Here is a 12,747-nt window from a genome sequence, read left to right as displayed (position 1 = left end):
ACTTCTTGAAATATCAAAAGCTGAAAATTAATTAATTATGCAAATTAGGTAATTAATATGTACTCATATTACCTTAAAAACTATCAGGTCTGTGCAGTGTCCTATGACATCTATGTACCAAATTTCAATGAAATGTGATGATTACTACTTGAAATATCAAAAGCTGAAATATAATTAATTATGCAAATTAGCTAATTAATATATACTGATATTACCCAAAAAACTATCAGGTCTGTGCAGTGGCCTATGACATCTATGTACCAAATTTCATTGAAATGTGATGATTACTACTTGAAATATCAAAAGCTGAAAAATAATTTGTTATGCTAATTAGGTAATTAATATGTACTCGTATTACCCTAAAAACTATCAGGTCTGTGCAGTGTCCTATGACATCTATGTACCAAGTTTCATTGAAATGTGATGATTACTACTTGAAATATCAAAAGCTGAAAATTAATTAATTATGCTAATTAGGTAATTAATATCTACTGATATTACCCTAAAAGCTATCAGGTTTGTGCAGTGTCCTATGACATCTATGTACCAAGTTTTATTGAAATGTGATAATTAGTACTTGAGATATCAGTGGAAAAGCCGAAATTTGATTAATCATTATGCAAATTAGGTAATCAATATTGCACAGATTTTTACCCAAAACTAATCAAATCTGCGCATTAGTTTGGAGCATCTGTGTGCCAAGTTTCATCAAAATCCAATGAGTGGTTCTTTAGATATCAGTGGAACAGTCATGAAACAGCCAAAAATCAGCTAATTATCATGCAAATTAGGTAATTAATATGCATGGATTTTTACCAAAACCTAATCAAATCTGCACATTAGCCCAGAGCATCTATGCACCAAGTTTCATCAAAAACTGATGTATGGTTCTTGAGATCAGTGGAACAGACGGACACACATACACACACACACACACACACACACCCACACACACACCCACACCCACACACACACACACACACACACACACACATACAGACACACTAACTGCAAAGACTCCCTTTTTGTGCTTCGCACACGGGAGTCAAAAATATACCGGTAACTCAAAATTCAAATTATAGAGTCAATTATTTAGTACTTAATTTTACTTAATGTACTCATTTGTTTATATATCATATGTATATATTATTATCTGTATATGTTTTATAGTAAAAAAAAATTCATTCATTTAATGTCAATATTTCTCAAACTAGAGATGCTAGATAGTTCTCCTGTGTGAATTTTTTATTTGTTGATGTTACTGAACAACTAACAGACAAAAATTCAAGCCCCAAGTGCTTTATCTTTTTTTTATATTTATATTTATCTAATCTGACATCAAGATAGCTAATATAAAATACAGCAATGCAATTGGGGAAAATGACAAAACTAGAAGATTTTATCAAGAACAAATCTGACAGAGGTCTGTTCAAGGTACCTACAAAGATATCAAAGCAATGGGGCTAATGGTTTTCAAAAAATAAGAAGTCAAAAATGTCACACTAATATGAGTCAGTAATATGATAATTTTAATCAATTGAGTCAAAGAGTTTACCAATTAAGGACAGCTTTGATATTACTGTATGCTGATCGAGAATATAGATTTAAGTGATTGAGATAATGAATAAATGTGGGAAATATTAAATTATTTGACACACATCATATGATAGCATCAAAGACATTCAAGCGGCAATTGTTCAAGTGTTGGAATCTACAATTAATTGAAACAATTTAAAAATAGGCCAATTGGCCAGTACATCTAAGGCTTTTGCCAAAAAACAGATGCCATATCATTTGGGAGTAAGGGAATAAAATGTTATTTCATATTTAAAAAAATATTTAATAATAAATATTTAACATTATCCCTATGTCCAGTTTCATTGAATTTAGATTAGCGGTTCTCAAGATGTTTGTAGAAATTTGACAGTCACATGTTCTTAAAAACAAGCAGCCTATCGGCTGAGATAGCTCCGCTGTTAGCAATGCACATTTCAATTAAAGAACTGAAGACATCATTAGAAAATGAACAATATGAATAGTATCAAAGCAATCGGACTTACAGTTTTTAACAAGAAGTCGAAAATATCACTTTTTACCAAAAATTACAAAAATATTCACCAAAATAAATTAATTAGAGAATTGAAGATATCATCACAAAACGAACAAATCTGAGAGAGGTCCACATGTAGTACCTATATATGTAATATCAAAGCAATCGGACTTACAGTTTTCAACAAGAAGTCGAAAATATCACTTTTTACCAAAAATGACAAAAATATTCACCAAAATTAGAGAATTGAAGATATCATCACAAAATGAACAAATCTGAGAGAGGTCCACATGTAGTACCTATATATGTAATATCAAAGCATTTGCACTTGCGGTTTTTAACAAGAAGTCGAAAATATCAGTTTTTACCAAAAATGACAAAAATATTCACCAAAATTAGAGAATTAAAGATATCATTACAAAATGAACAAATCTGAGAGAGGTCCACATGTAGTACCTATATATGTAATATCAAAGCAATTGCACTTGCGGTTTTTAACAAGAAGTCGAAAATATCAGTTTTTACCAAAAATGACAAAAATATTCACCAAAATTAGAGAATTAAAGATATCATTACAAAATGAACAAATCTGAGAGAGGTCCACATGTAGTACCTATATATGTAATATCAAAGCAATTGCACTTGCGGTTTTTAACAAGAAGTCGAAAATATCAGTTTTTACCAAAAATGACAAAAATATTCACCAAAATTAGAGAATTAAAGATATCATTACAAAATGAACAAATCTGAGAGAGGTCCACATGTAGTACCTGTATATGTAATATCAAAGCAATTGCACTTGCGGTTTTTAACAAGAAGTCGAAAATATCAGTTTTTACCAAAAATGACAAAAATATTCACCAAAATTAGAGAATTGAAGATATCATCACGAAATGAACAAATCTGAGAGAGGTCCACATGTAGTACCTATCTATGTAGTATCAAAGCAATTGGACTTGCGGTTTTTAACAAGAAGTCAAAAATATCAGTTTTTACCAAAAATGACAAAAATATTCACCAAAATTAAAAAATTAAAGATATCATTACAAAATTAACAAATCTGAGAGAGGTCCACATGTAGTACCTATAGATGTAATATCAAAGCAATTGCACTTGCGGTTTTTAACAAGAAGTCGAAAATATCAGTTTTTACCAAAAATGACAAAAATATTCACCAAAATTAGAGAATTAAAGATATCAACATGAAATGAACAAACCTAACTAAGAGAGGTCTACCCAAGGTACATATACACCAAGTATCAAAGCATTTAGGCTTGTAGTTTTCAAGAAGAAGTCGAAAAAGTAAAACATTGATTGACACGGACGACGACGAACGACGACGACGGACAATCACTCATATGATAAGCTCCGCTCAACAAAGTCGACAGCGGAGCTAAAAAAACTAGGTAAAGGAAACAATAATTTTCATGGTATATATAGTTCTACCTCACAGAGTGATCTACATCTTACTAAAATAATCTACATCTTACAAACAAATTGCTATGTATCAGCTCCTTCAAGTAAATTTCATTTGCAAAAATTGAAAAAAAACATTCGTTATCAAAAATTACAACAATTTGAGAGTAAAAATATTCTGAAATGTGAAGTAATAGAACATGGTTTAGATTAGGCATCTGTGATGACAGGCTGCCACAATAGAGTCGTCATACACCTACCGAGTGTTACACAATATTTAATACTGGTTTATTGTACAGCTGACAGAGTCAAATTAGTATCCATTGATCAATACCATTAAGGTATTGAACAAGTGAAGAAATAAAAGAAAATATTACCCCAGAAATATTATAAAAGGTGCCGAACCATGCGACCATGCAATTACAAAAAAACTTGAATGTACTCACTATACACATGATATATCAAATTTCAGAGCAATGAGATTAGCCAAAGATTTCTATAGCATTCTTAACTTCCATGTGCAAAATTCACAAAGGGAATCTTTGCAGTTACATGTAATCATGTATGTGTGAACATGTCTGTATGTATGTATGTATGTATGCCTGTCTTTCTAGATCCATATGTATGTGTTTCTGTTCCAACGTTATCACAAAAAACTATCATTGCATTTCAATGAAACTTTGTACATAGATGCTTTGGGACAATGCACACATCTGATTAGTTGTGGGTTAAAATCAATTTTCAACTTTCCCTTTGTACTAATCATCACATTTCAATGAACCTTTGTAGATAAATGCTCTGGTACATTGTAAAACCTTTAAAATATGTGCATATTAATCACCTAGCTTGAATAATAATTATTCACCTTTTGGCTTTTCCGGTATCTTAAGTGCTAATCATTGTATTTTACTGAAACTTGGTTTATGATCTTGAACAATGTGAAGACCTGACGAAACTTAGGTTAATCTCTTTGTATATACCTAATTTGCATAATAATTAGTTTGTGAGCTTTTACACTGATATCTCAAAAACTGATTTATTGCATCTCAATGAAACTTAGTACATAGTTGCTCAGGAACAATGAACAGACCTTAGCAGTTTAGAGCTGAATTAATTATCTAATTGGAAAATAATTAATTTTCTGCCTCTCAATACGTTTCAATGGAACTTGTTACCCCAAGGCGAGAGGAGACAATGCATAGACCTCAGTTTGAGGTTAAGAACTATGCATACTTTTCTAATTTGCAAAATAAATAACCAATTTTCAGCTTTCCAACCTGTAATTGGATTCAATAAAACATAGGTGCCTGGTCAAAAATGCAGAAGAGCTGATTTGCATAATTTGCATAATTTGCATAATTAGCCAATTTTCATCTTCTTGATCAAAATTAGAGACGTAATTGCAATATTTTAATGTTCGTACAACGTAAATTGAAAAAATAAATTCCGTAATTCTGTAATCACAGGCAAGTCGTACAATGTAATCAATCAAATATTTGTTTTCGTACACTGTAAAAATCTGTAATTTTTCTCGATACGTACAAAAATTTACATCAAAATAAAAAAAAGTCGTAAAGAATGATCCAGGGAAATTACTTTTTCGAAACTATAAAACTACTATATGACACAATTCACTGCAAAATTCAATTTTCATTGTAAACAGTAAAAACGTCTTTTTTTTCTTGTAAATTGTATAAAGCCCTTTTCATTTCCGGTAAAACTGTACCAGCTACCCCTCTTGCCCCCCCTCTAGAGAGTTAATCATCGGTGTATTGATTCCTAATAAATGGCAAGATTTTGCATTAGAAGCAATGGAGCAGTGAGAATTTGTTTTTGTGCCAATAGTGCACCAAGAATTTGTGTGAATGACACTTTCTCGCTATAATCTCACATTTTTTACCAATAGCGATAGTGATGACTATCACGCCGGAACCCAAAACATAAAGACAAATATAAAAACAACTATGGTACACAATATAATTTCTTCAATGTTCTATTTAGCTATAATTCTTAATGATAGTAATAATCTCACCTTCATCATCACTAGAAATAGGGTCAGCAGGACTTTGTTCTTTTTCTGGGTGTGTTTCAGTTCTTATCTCTGAAGTTGGATGATTTGTGGACATACTGGCAGACATGTTTTGGCTCATCATCATCATCATCATTTCTTGTTGTTTAGCAGGTGGAAGGCTATGAAACAGTTGTTGCATGAATAACATAGGATGTTGTTGATGGGGATGAAAATATGGTTGCTGAGAATGTGGTCCATATTGTTCCATTGGATTGTCAAAGCTAAAAGGTACTCCAGGCTGTCCAGGGTGTACGGCATAGTTTGGAGGTTGTCCAGACTGACCTGCAGGGGAGGATTGTTGGGGAGGTGGTCCTGACTGTCTGGATTGAGAGGCATAGTTTGGTGGTGGGCCAGACTGCCTTGGTGGAGAAGGGTATTGGGGAGGTAGTCCTGTCTGACCGGGTTGAGAGGCATAGTTTGGAGGTAGTCCTGACTGTCCTGGATTGTGAAGGTTGATACCAGGCTGTTTATTTATCACTACATCTGGCACCATTCCAGCCAGTGGTGGCATTTTGTCTCCCTCACCATAGTGAGTTTGTGGCACTGAATTAAATGGTGATCCCGTTGTTTGTTTACTGGCATCAGATGGAATGCTTGTTGAGGAGGAAGCCTATAATAATAAATCAAAATATGTTTATAATTGTTAACAAAATCACATATGTTATAGACATAATGGTAGTGGAGACAAATGTCACAAATGTTCAAAATGATTCATTCATGTATGTTTCGCTGGTCCTCAAATAATTGGGGACTGCTGTTTATTATTATATGAATGAAATAAATCACAAAATTATCATGTTAGCATAGGCCTAACTACAACTGCCTGTGATAACCTGATTTAATAAGACAAATATTCAAAGTTAATAAATGTTTTTGAAATTTATTACTATTAATCGAGTCACAGAGAATAATAATCTAAGACAGCTTTGATATTACTGTATGCTGATTGAGAATATGGAATTGATCGAGTGAAGGTATGAATTAATGTAAGAAATATCAAATAATTTGAAACAAGCCATCGTCAATGACATCATCCCCATTTTCAGAATTGACTTGAACATACAAATCGATATTCACCCAAACAGCGATGACCCAAGGAGCTCATTGTCAACAAGACGAAGCCATAACATTGTAAGTTTGCTGCTCATAGTTGCTCATATGATATAATAAATGTAAATTTACTAAAGATTTGGGAGGAACAATTATCCCACAAATTTTCTGTCTTCTGGTTCACTGTTGTGGCTCATGCACCACAAGATTTCAACTCATGTGCCACAATCAACCTCCATTGGTGCATGCACTGATACTGTGCCATGTAAATTAGCACATCCGAAAGTATATGCATTCAAATATTTTAACTTTATTTATTTAAAAGTTCATGAATAGATACATATAGTGGTGCACTAGCCAAAGTATTTCTTTTCTATGAGTTGGCGTCAAGTCGGTCAAAGGTCATCAAAACAAAAAAAACAATAAATCAATAATGACTAAATCTTTGTACCATAGACTAAATCAGTCCAGGTATGTCAGTACCCACGGACAGATTATAAAACTTAAGTCCCCATTTTGGACTATGTCCAGTCATTATCAATAGTCAAGTGACCTAAGTGTATTGGATCTGATACTATTCTATAGCTGTAATCTTTCTGTGCAGTATGATTTCTGACAATAAATTATTAATTTAGCCTGAAGTGTACTAAATTTACAACTGCCAAATAAATGATATCAGGCAATTATAAACAAACCACATGCAGGGTTCACGTATATTGTCTGTTGCTTCCAAATAAGTTGGGCTTGCCTTCTCTCGCATTCCTGTGTGCACCACTGTAGTGTATAGACCTACCAGTCAAAACAACCACTTTTTTGAATAAAATTTTTTTTGCTTTTCAGTTTTGTTGGGACCACCTACAGTTTCAGTTTTTTGAAAACAAGTTATTGTCAATAACATCGTCCCTGTTTGTATTGAGGTAGCGAGACTATTATTTGCATACTTGTTTTCATCTTCTAATTGTGACTAAATGACTACAATAAGACACAGAAAAGTATATATTTTTGGAATCGCCAGACTTCAAGAGTTTCAAGCGTGTGTTTTTCATGCCCGTATCTGCATTCTACGACGCGTTAAAGATAAAAAAAATACTTTTTCAGTAAAAAAAATAATTACGCATTTATGCTGGTGATAATAAGTGTTTTTTTCTCTTTCTCTTTCTCTAATGGTTCATTAGTCTGGTAAATTGAATGCGTCTTGTCAGTTTTATTCAAGCAACGCGTTTTAAAAAGTAGTGTGCTGAATTTATTATGAATTTAATTGCAGTTTTAGTAGCATTACCCAACTCAAACCACAATACGTTGGTAAATAATCCACGAAAAAGTTTGTCTGGACACATTCAAGTTTCTTTCATTGTAACCTTAAGGTAGAAGCCTACTCATAAATTAAAAAAACCCAGAATTTATTCATTTTGCAATAACTGTACTCCAAAGCAATATGGGGATATTGACTTAAAAAAAGTTGGGGGTCACCAGCCTTATTTTCGAGATATTGATGGTTTTATTTTAGTGGAAAGTCGCCATTTTGGCACAATCATAATGCTTTTATCATAGGTTCCTATGGCAGAGATATTATGCAATATCTCAAAATCTAGCCTGGTGACATCGGCTGGAAAAATCATATATTGTTAATGACAGGAGTACTTTTTGTTGTTCTGAATTATTTTAAAAATCTGGGTTTTAAAAAGTGTCAAAAAATGCAATTTTTCTTTAACATTGTGTTCTATGGAATTGTTCTAAAAATAGTGATTTTCAAGAAATATTAGGACACGTTTCTCAACAAACTTAACTGTAACACACAAAATAATGCTATTTCATGATTGTACATAATAAACTAACGAACATTGTCATGCGATTCATGACCAATTTTGTCAAAAATTGTGAGTAGGCTTCTACCTCAAAGCTATGAAAATTTGGTGTTAATCCGACGACAATATATATACGTTATTTTTTGTTAAAGACCTTGTATTTTGAAAAACATAAACTCCTAAAAAACGTTGATGAAGTCACAGCAAAGATGTTCAAGCTTGTTTATCGGCACAAGCGATTTATTTTCACATCAAGGTCTGTCTTAACATGTTGTAGGGCCATTCAAATGTATAAGGCTATTGGAAACCAAAAAAATAAATCGGAAGATGAGAACACCTAAATCAATGACTTTTTATTGGCAGAGTGTATCTGACACATTCATATGCAAATGCTAATCTGTGAAAAAACAAGGGTGGAGACAAACCACTCAAATGTTTGTAAACATTCATTGTGTATCAGATAGCTACCGTACTAACTTTATGGATTACATGAGTTGGGAAGGAGTGTGAGATCCCCAAATGCAGACAAGCAGCAGTTAATTTAGTTAAGGCCATAAAATAATCAAGCAGTCAACAACGTAAACCCAAGGCACAGGCAGGTGTACAATAGACGTTCCCAGAACTGATTAGTTTTGAAAAATTGCTTCGATTGTTCAGGGCTCAGACTACTATAGCATGGACGTACTAACACGTCTATGACTATAGATAGTAGTCTGATTTCAAAGTGAGAACAATAATATTCATACTTCTCAGAACTTTGCAATACTTACAGCGGTGTATGTGATTAGAACTTCTAGTATGTCGGACCTTTCATGCCGTAGTAGGCAGCGAGAGAAATTAATCTTGAATTTTAAATGTCATATTTTCACATTAGTGTTTTTGACTGATCTCTGTCTCAATATGGAAGAACCACAGTCAGCTGGCGCACACGTGATAATAAAATAAATACGATATTTACTATATGGGGGCCGCCATCTTGAATGACGCATAAAACTAAATAAGAGACAAGTTGTGAAACGTGTTTTTCAGATTCCTACAAATCAGGACAAAAATACCAATCTTTCACAAAAATAAGGTCCGTTGGGGTTATATTAAGCCAACCGATAACAAAATTCGGCCGAAATCGTCGTTTTTGTGTGGAAAAATCCCTTGCATACGAACACCTAATTACGCGAAGAACATAGAACACTAAGCCGGGGTATTTGAAACCGAAATTGTCATCTAAGCGTTAGGCCGTCGCTGATTGGCTGCTGTGCTGGAATGCCAATTTTTAGTTTCAAATACCCCGGCTTAGTGTTCTATGTTCTTCGTGTAATTAGGTGTTCGTATGCAAGGGACTTTTCCACACAAAAACGACGAATTCGGCCGAATTTTGTTATCGGTTGGCTTAATATAACCCCAACGGATCGTATTTTTGTGAAAGATTGGAATTTTTGTCCTGATTTGTAGGAATCTGAAAAACGCGTTTCACAACTTGTCTCTTATTTAGTTTTATGCGTCATTCAAGATGGCGGCCCCCTTATAATAAATATCGCATTTATTTTATTATATCAGATGTGCGCCAGCTGACTGTGGGAAGAACCCTATTTTCTATTAATTGTTTGCACGCACTGGAACAAAAGGGATGCAAATATCAATTTATAAATAAATATGAAAATCATAGTTTTCAACACAAATAATAGTCTCGCTACCTTAAAGATGCAAGATAATAATATTTCTTATACAGCACATATAACAATTATTGGCATAGGTGTGACCTAATGTGTGATATATGACTGAAGTATATGTCCGAGTATATGGCTCCATGGAACTGCATTTGTTTCAACAAGATGACTGCCAGTCAGCCATTTTGGATAAAAAGACAAAAATGTATGTTTCTTTTTGTCCAATAGGATGTTTGTGTAAAATTTGAACTCAATCGGTTCAGGCATGTCAGTATAGTATATGAATCTGGAACTGCACTCTTTGAAACAATTAAAATGTCCATTTTAAAACCAATCAGAATAATAAAATGGAGGCCATCAAAGACCCATTTATGTACAATGTATATACCAAGTTAGAACATAATCCGTCCATGCATGATTGAGATCAGGTTGCACCATGGTTAAAATGTGTGATTTTGACATGTTTTAAGCCTTAAAATTGATGCCAATTGGCCATCTTAAATCAGATCATGAAACAAATGCATGTGCATACATTGTTGTATGTCTGATATAATGTATGATGTATGAGCAGGTCCGGGTTGTAACGTTCGGTTGACGAAATAGACGATACAACAGTACTGATTGGACCTACATAAATATTTTTGAAAACACATCAATATGTTCCTGGTTTCTGTGCTTTCTGCCCTAAGGAGTTGCCTGTATCACGTAAATGTCTCGATAATCATATTGTTGAAAAGAGGTTGCAATCCTGGATTCCAACTGAACACAGCTTGTTGTTGAACGTTCACATATCAAGAGGTCATAGTTCAAGTTGCATTCGCAAACGAATTCCAACAGAACACAGCTTGTTGTGGAACGTTCACATAACAAAAGATCATAGTTCAAGTTGCATTCGCAAACGATACAAAGTATGATGGATTGGAAGTGTCGTTCGAATTTGAATAATGGTTAATACTCGTTGAATCCTCAAACTTTAGCACTAAAACAACCATTTTGACAACTCATGTACCAGTGTTCAGTGTTTAAACAAGCGGTCAGTGTTTTTAATAAGCGAGTGAGAAAAGAAAGGGATAAATATATGTCCGTTTTCTGGTCGGAAATTAAGCGATATGCGGTTGATCAAAATGCGATAAAAGCGAAAGATTGGGCAAAATGAGTATTGGTGCCCATTTATAGCTTGACATTCGTCACCAAATAAGGACATGGTAGGAGTTGGTTGTACTAGTATACGCGAGGGGGGAGTCCACAGAGGAAACAGCCAGCATCACTTTTACTAGGAAAACGTGAAATCTAGACAGATTTGTAGTTTTTGTACCATTTTTAACACCTAGGCTACTCTATTGACATTGGCTGTTTATTTCATGGATTTGGCGCTTGAGGTGGCTGATAAGCCGTGTCGAAAACATGCACAAAATGACCATTCTGTGCATGTTTTCGACACGGATTAAAACCAGTTGTAAGCAGATATTTTCATATGGGTAAAATGACTAATTTTCCCTGGTTTAAATTTCACTGATTTATCATTTCAGACATATATTCACTGGGTTTTAAATTAGCGCAAAATAGACAAAATTAAAACCCAGTAAATATCTGGCCCTTTACATCAAATTGCTATACGAAATAGGAATTTCTATTTTCATGTTATACTTTAAAAACAAAGTAAAGTAACTATAGTAAAATATATAATTACTGCAAAATGAAATATTCAATTGTGAAGTAGACGACATGGTGTTTTGCCTTTATGCTCACAAAAGTAACTGTTGTATATCTGATAAATTTCTTGTAAGACTACAATAAAAATAGAAATCCATGTTGAACCGTAATGTCACTAACATGTGAAAACTTGGTTGCCAAGAGGTTTATTTACATAGGACGATGTCAACAAAAAATACCACGTTTTGAGGGATTTCAGGACTTTGTTCAGGGCATTCAGAATACTGAATTTTATATTGCAAATAAAACCGGGAAGCTTGGGAAATGCATCAAAAAATGGGAAAAGTTATTTAAAGTGTTGCACTGACCTGACTACTTGTAAATGTCAATGTATAGCTTTGATGAATATCGATTATGTATTTTGAGCAGTGCCAGAATTGTATTTTACTTGAAGTGACACGAAAAGTAAATAATTACAAAAAAACAAAAAAAAACATTTGAAAACATCTCATCACATAAATGTTATAATTAATAAAATTGGTCACGGATAGGCAACAACTTAAAAAAATAAAAAATAAACGATTTACAGTAAAAAAACCAACAGAGTTACTAGAATATTGTACATTTACTCGCTCTACACTCAATGACCTGAAAAATAATCCATCTACACCCACCAATCATAATTAAAAACCACCTATTTTACCTCCATGTAAAAAGTTTGACATCGTCTAGACAAGCAATTAGCCTCTCGGCTGAGATAGCTCCGCTGTTAGCAATGCACATTTCAATTAAGAACTGAAGATATCATTAGAACATGAATAATATGTATAGTATCAAAGCAATCGGACTAGCTGTTTTTAACAAGAAGTCGAAAAGATAACTTTTCACCAAAAATAACAAAATTATTCATCAAAATTAGAAAATTGAAGATATCATCATGAAATGAAATGCATATTCGTTTTTATGAATGAAAAACATTTTCTTGTTCAGCAATATCTTGAAACGCAGCAATTAGCATAAGTAAATATGCGGTCTCAA

At 33.4% G+C, this 12,747-nt stretch overlaps 1 protein-coding gene across 1 annotated transcript in view; it reads right to left on the bottom strand.

Moving 5' to 3' along the window:
* The window catches only part of LOC100374497 (protein mono-ADP-ribosyltransferase PARP14-like), a 109,580-nt gene that overhangs the window by 92,979 nt on the left and 3,854 nt on the right, over nucleotides 1-12,747 (bottom strand). The window contains exon 3 of the mRNA XM_085504445.1: nucleotides 5,499-6,147. Coding sequence (XP_085360571.1) covers nucleotides 5,499-6,147 — 649 coding nt within the window. The remainder of the gene's footprint in view (nucleotides 1-5,498; nucleotides 6,148-12,747) is intronic.

Source organism: Saccoglossus kowalevskii, chromosome 10, assembly GCF_978046115.1.
Source record: "Saccoglossus kowalevskii chromosome 10, keSacKowa6.1, whole genome shotgun sequence".
Classification (NCBI taxonomy): Eukaryota; Metazoa; Hemichordata; class Enteropneusta; family Harrimaniidae; genus Saccoglossus; species Saccoglossus kowalevskii.
The sequence above is the reverse complement of the archived record's forward strand: the minus strand, read 5'-3'. Positions and strand labels throughout refer to the sequence as shown.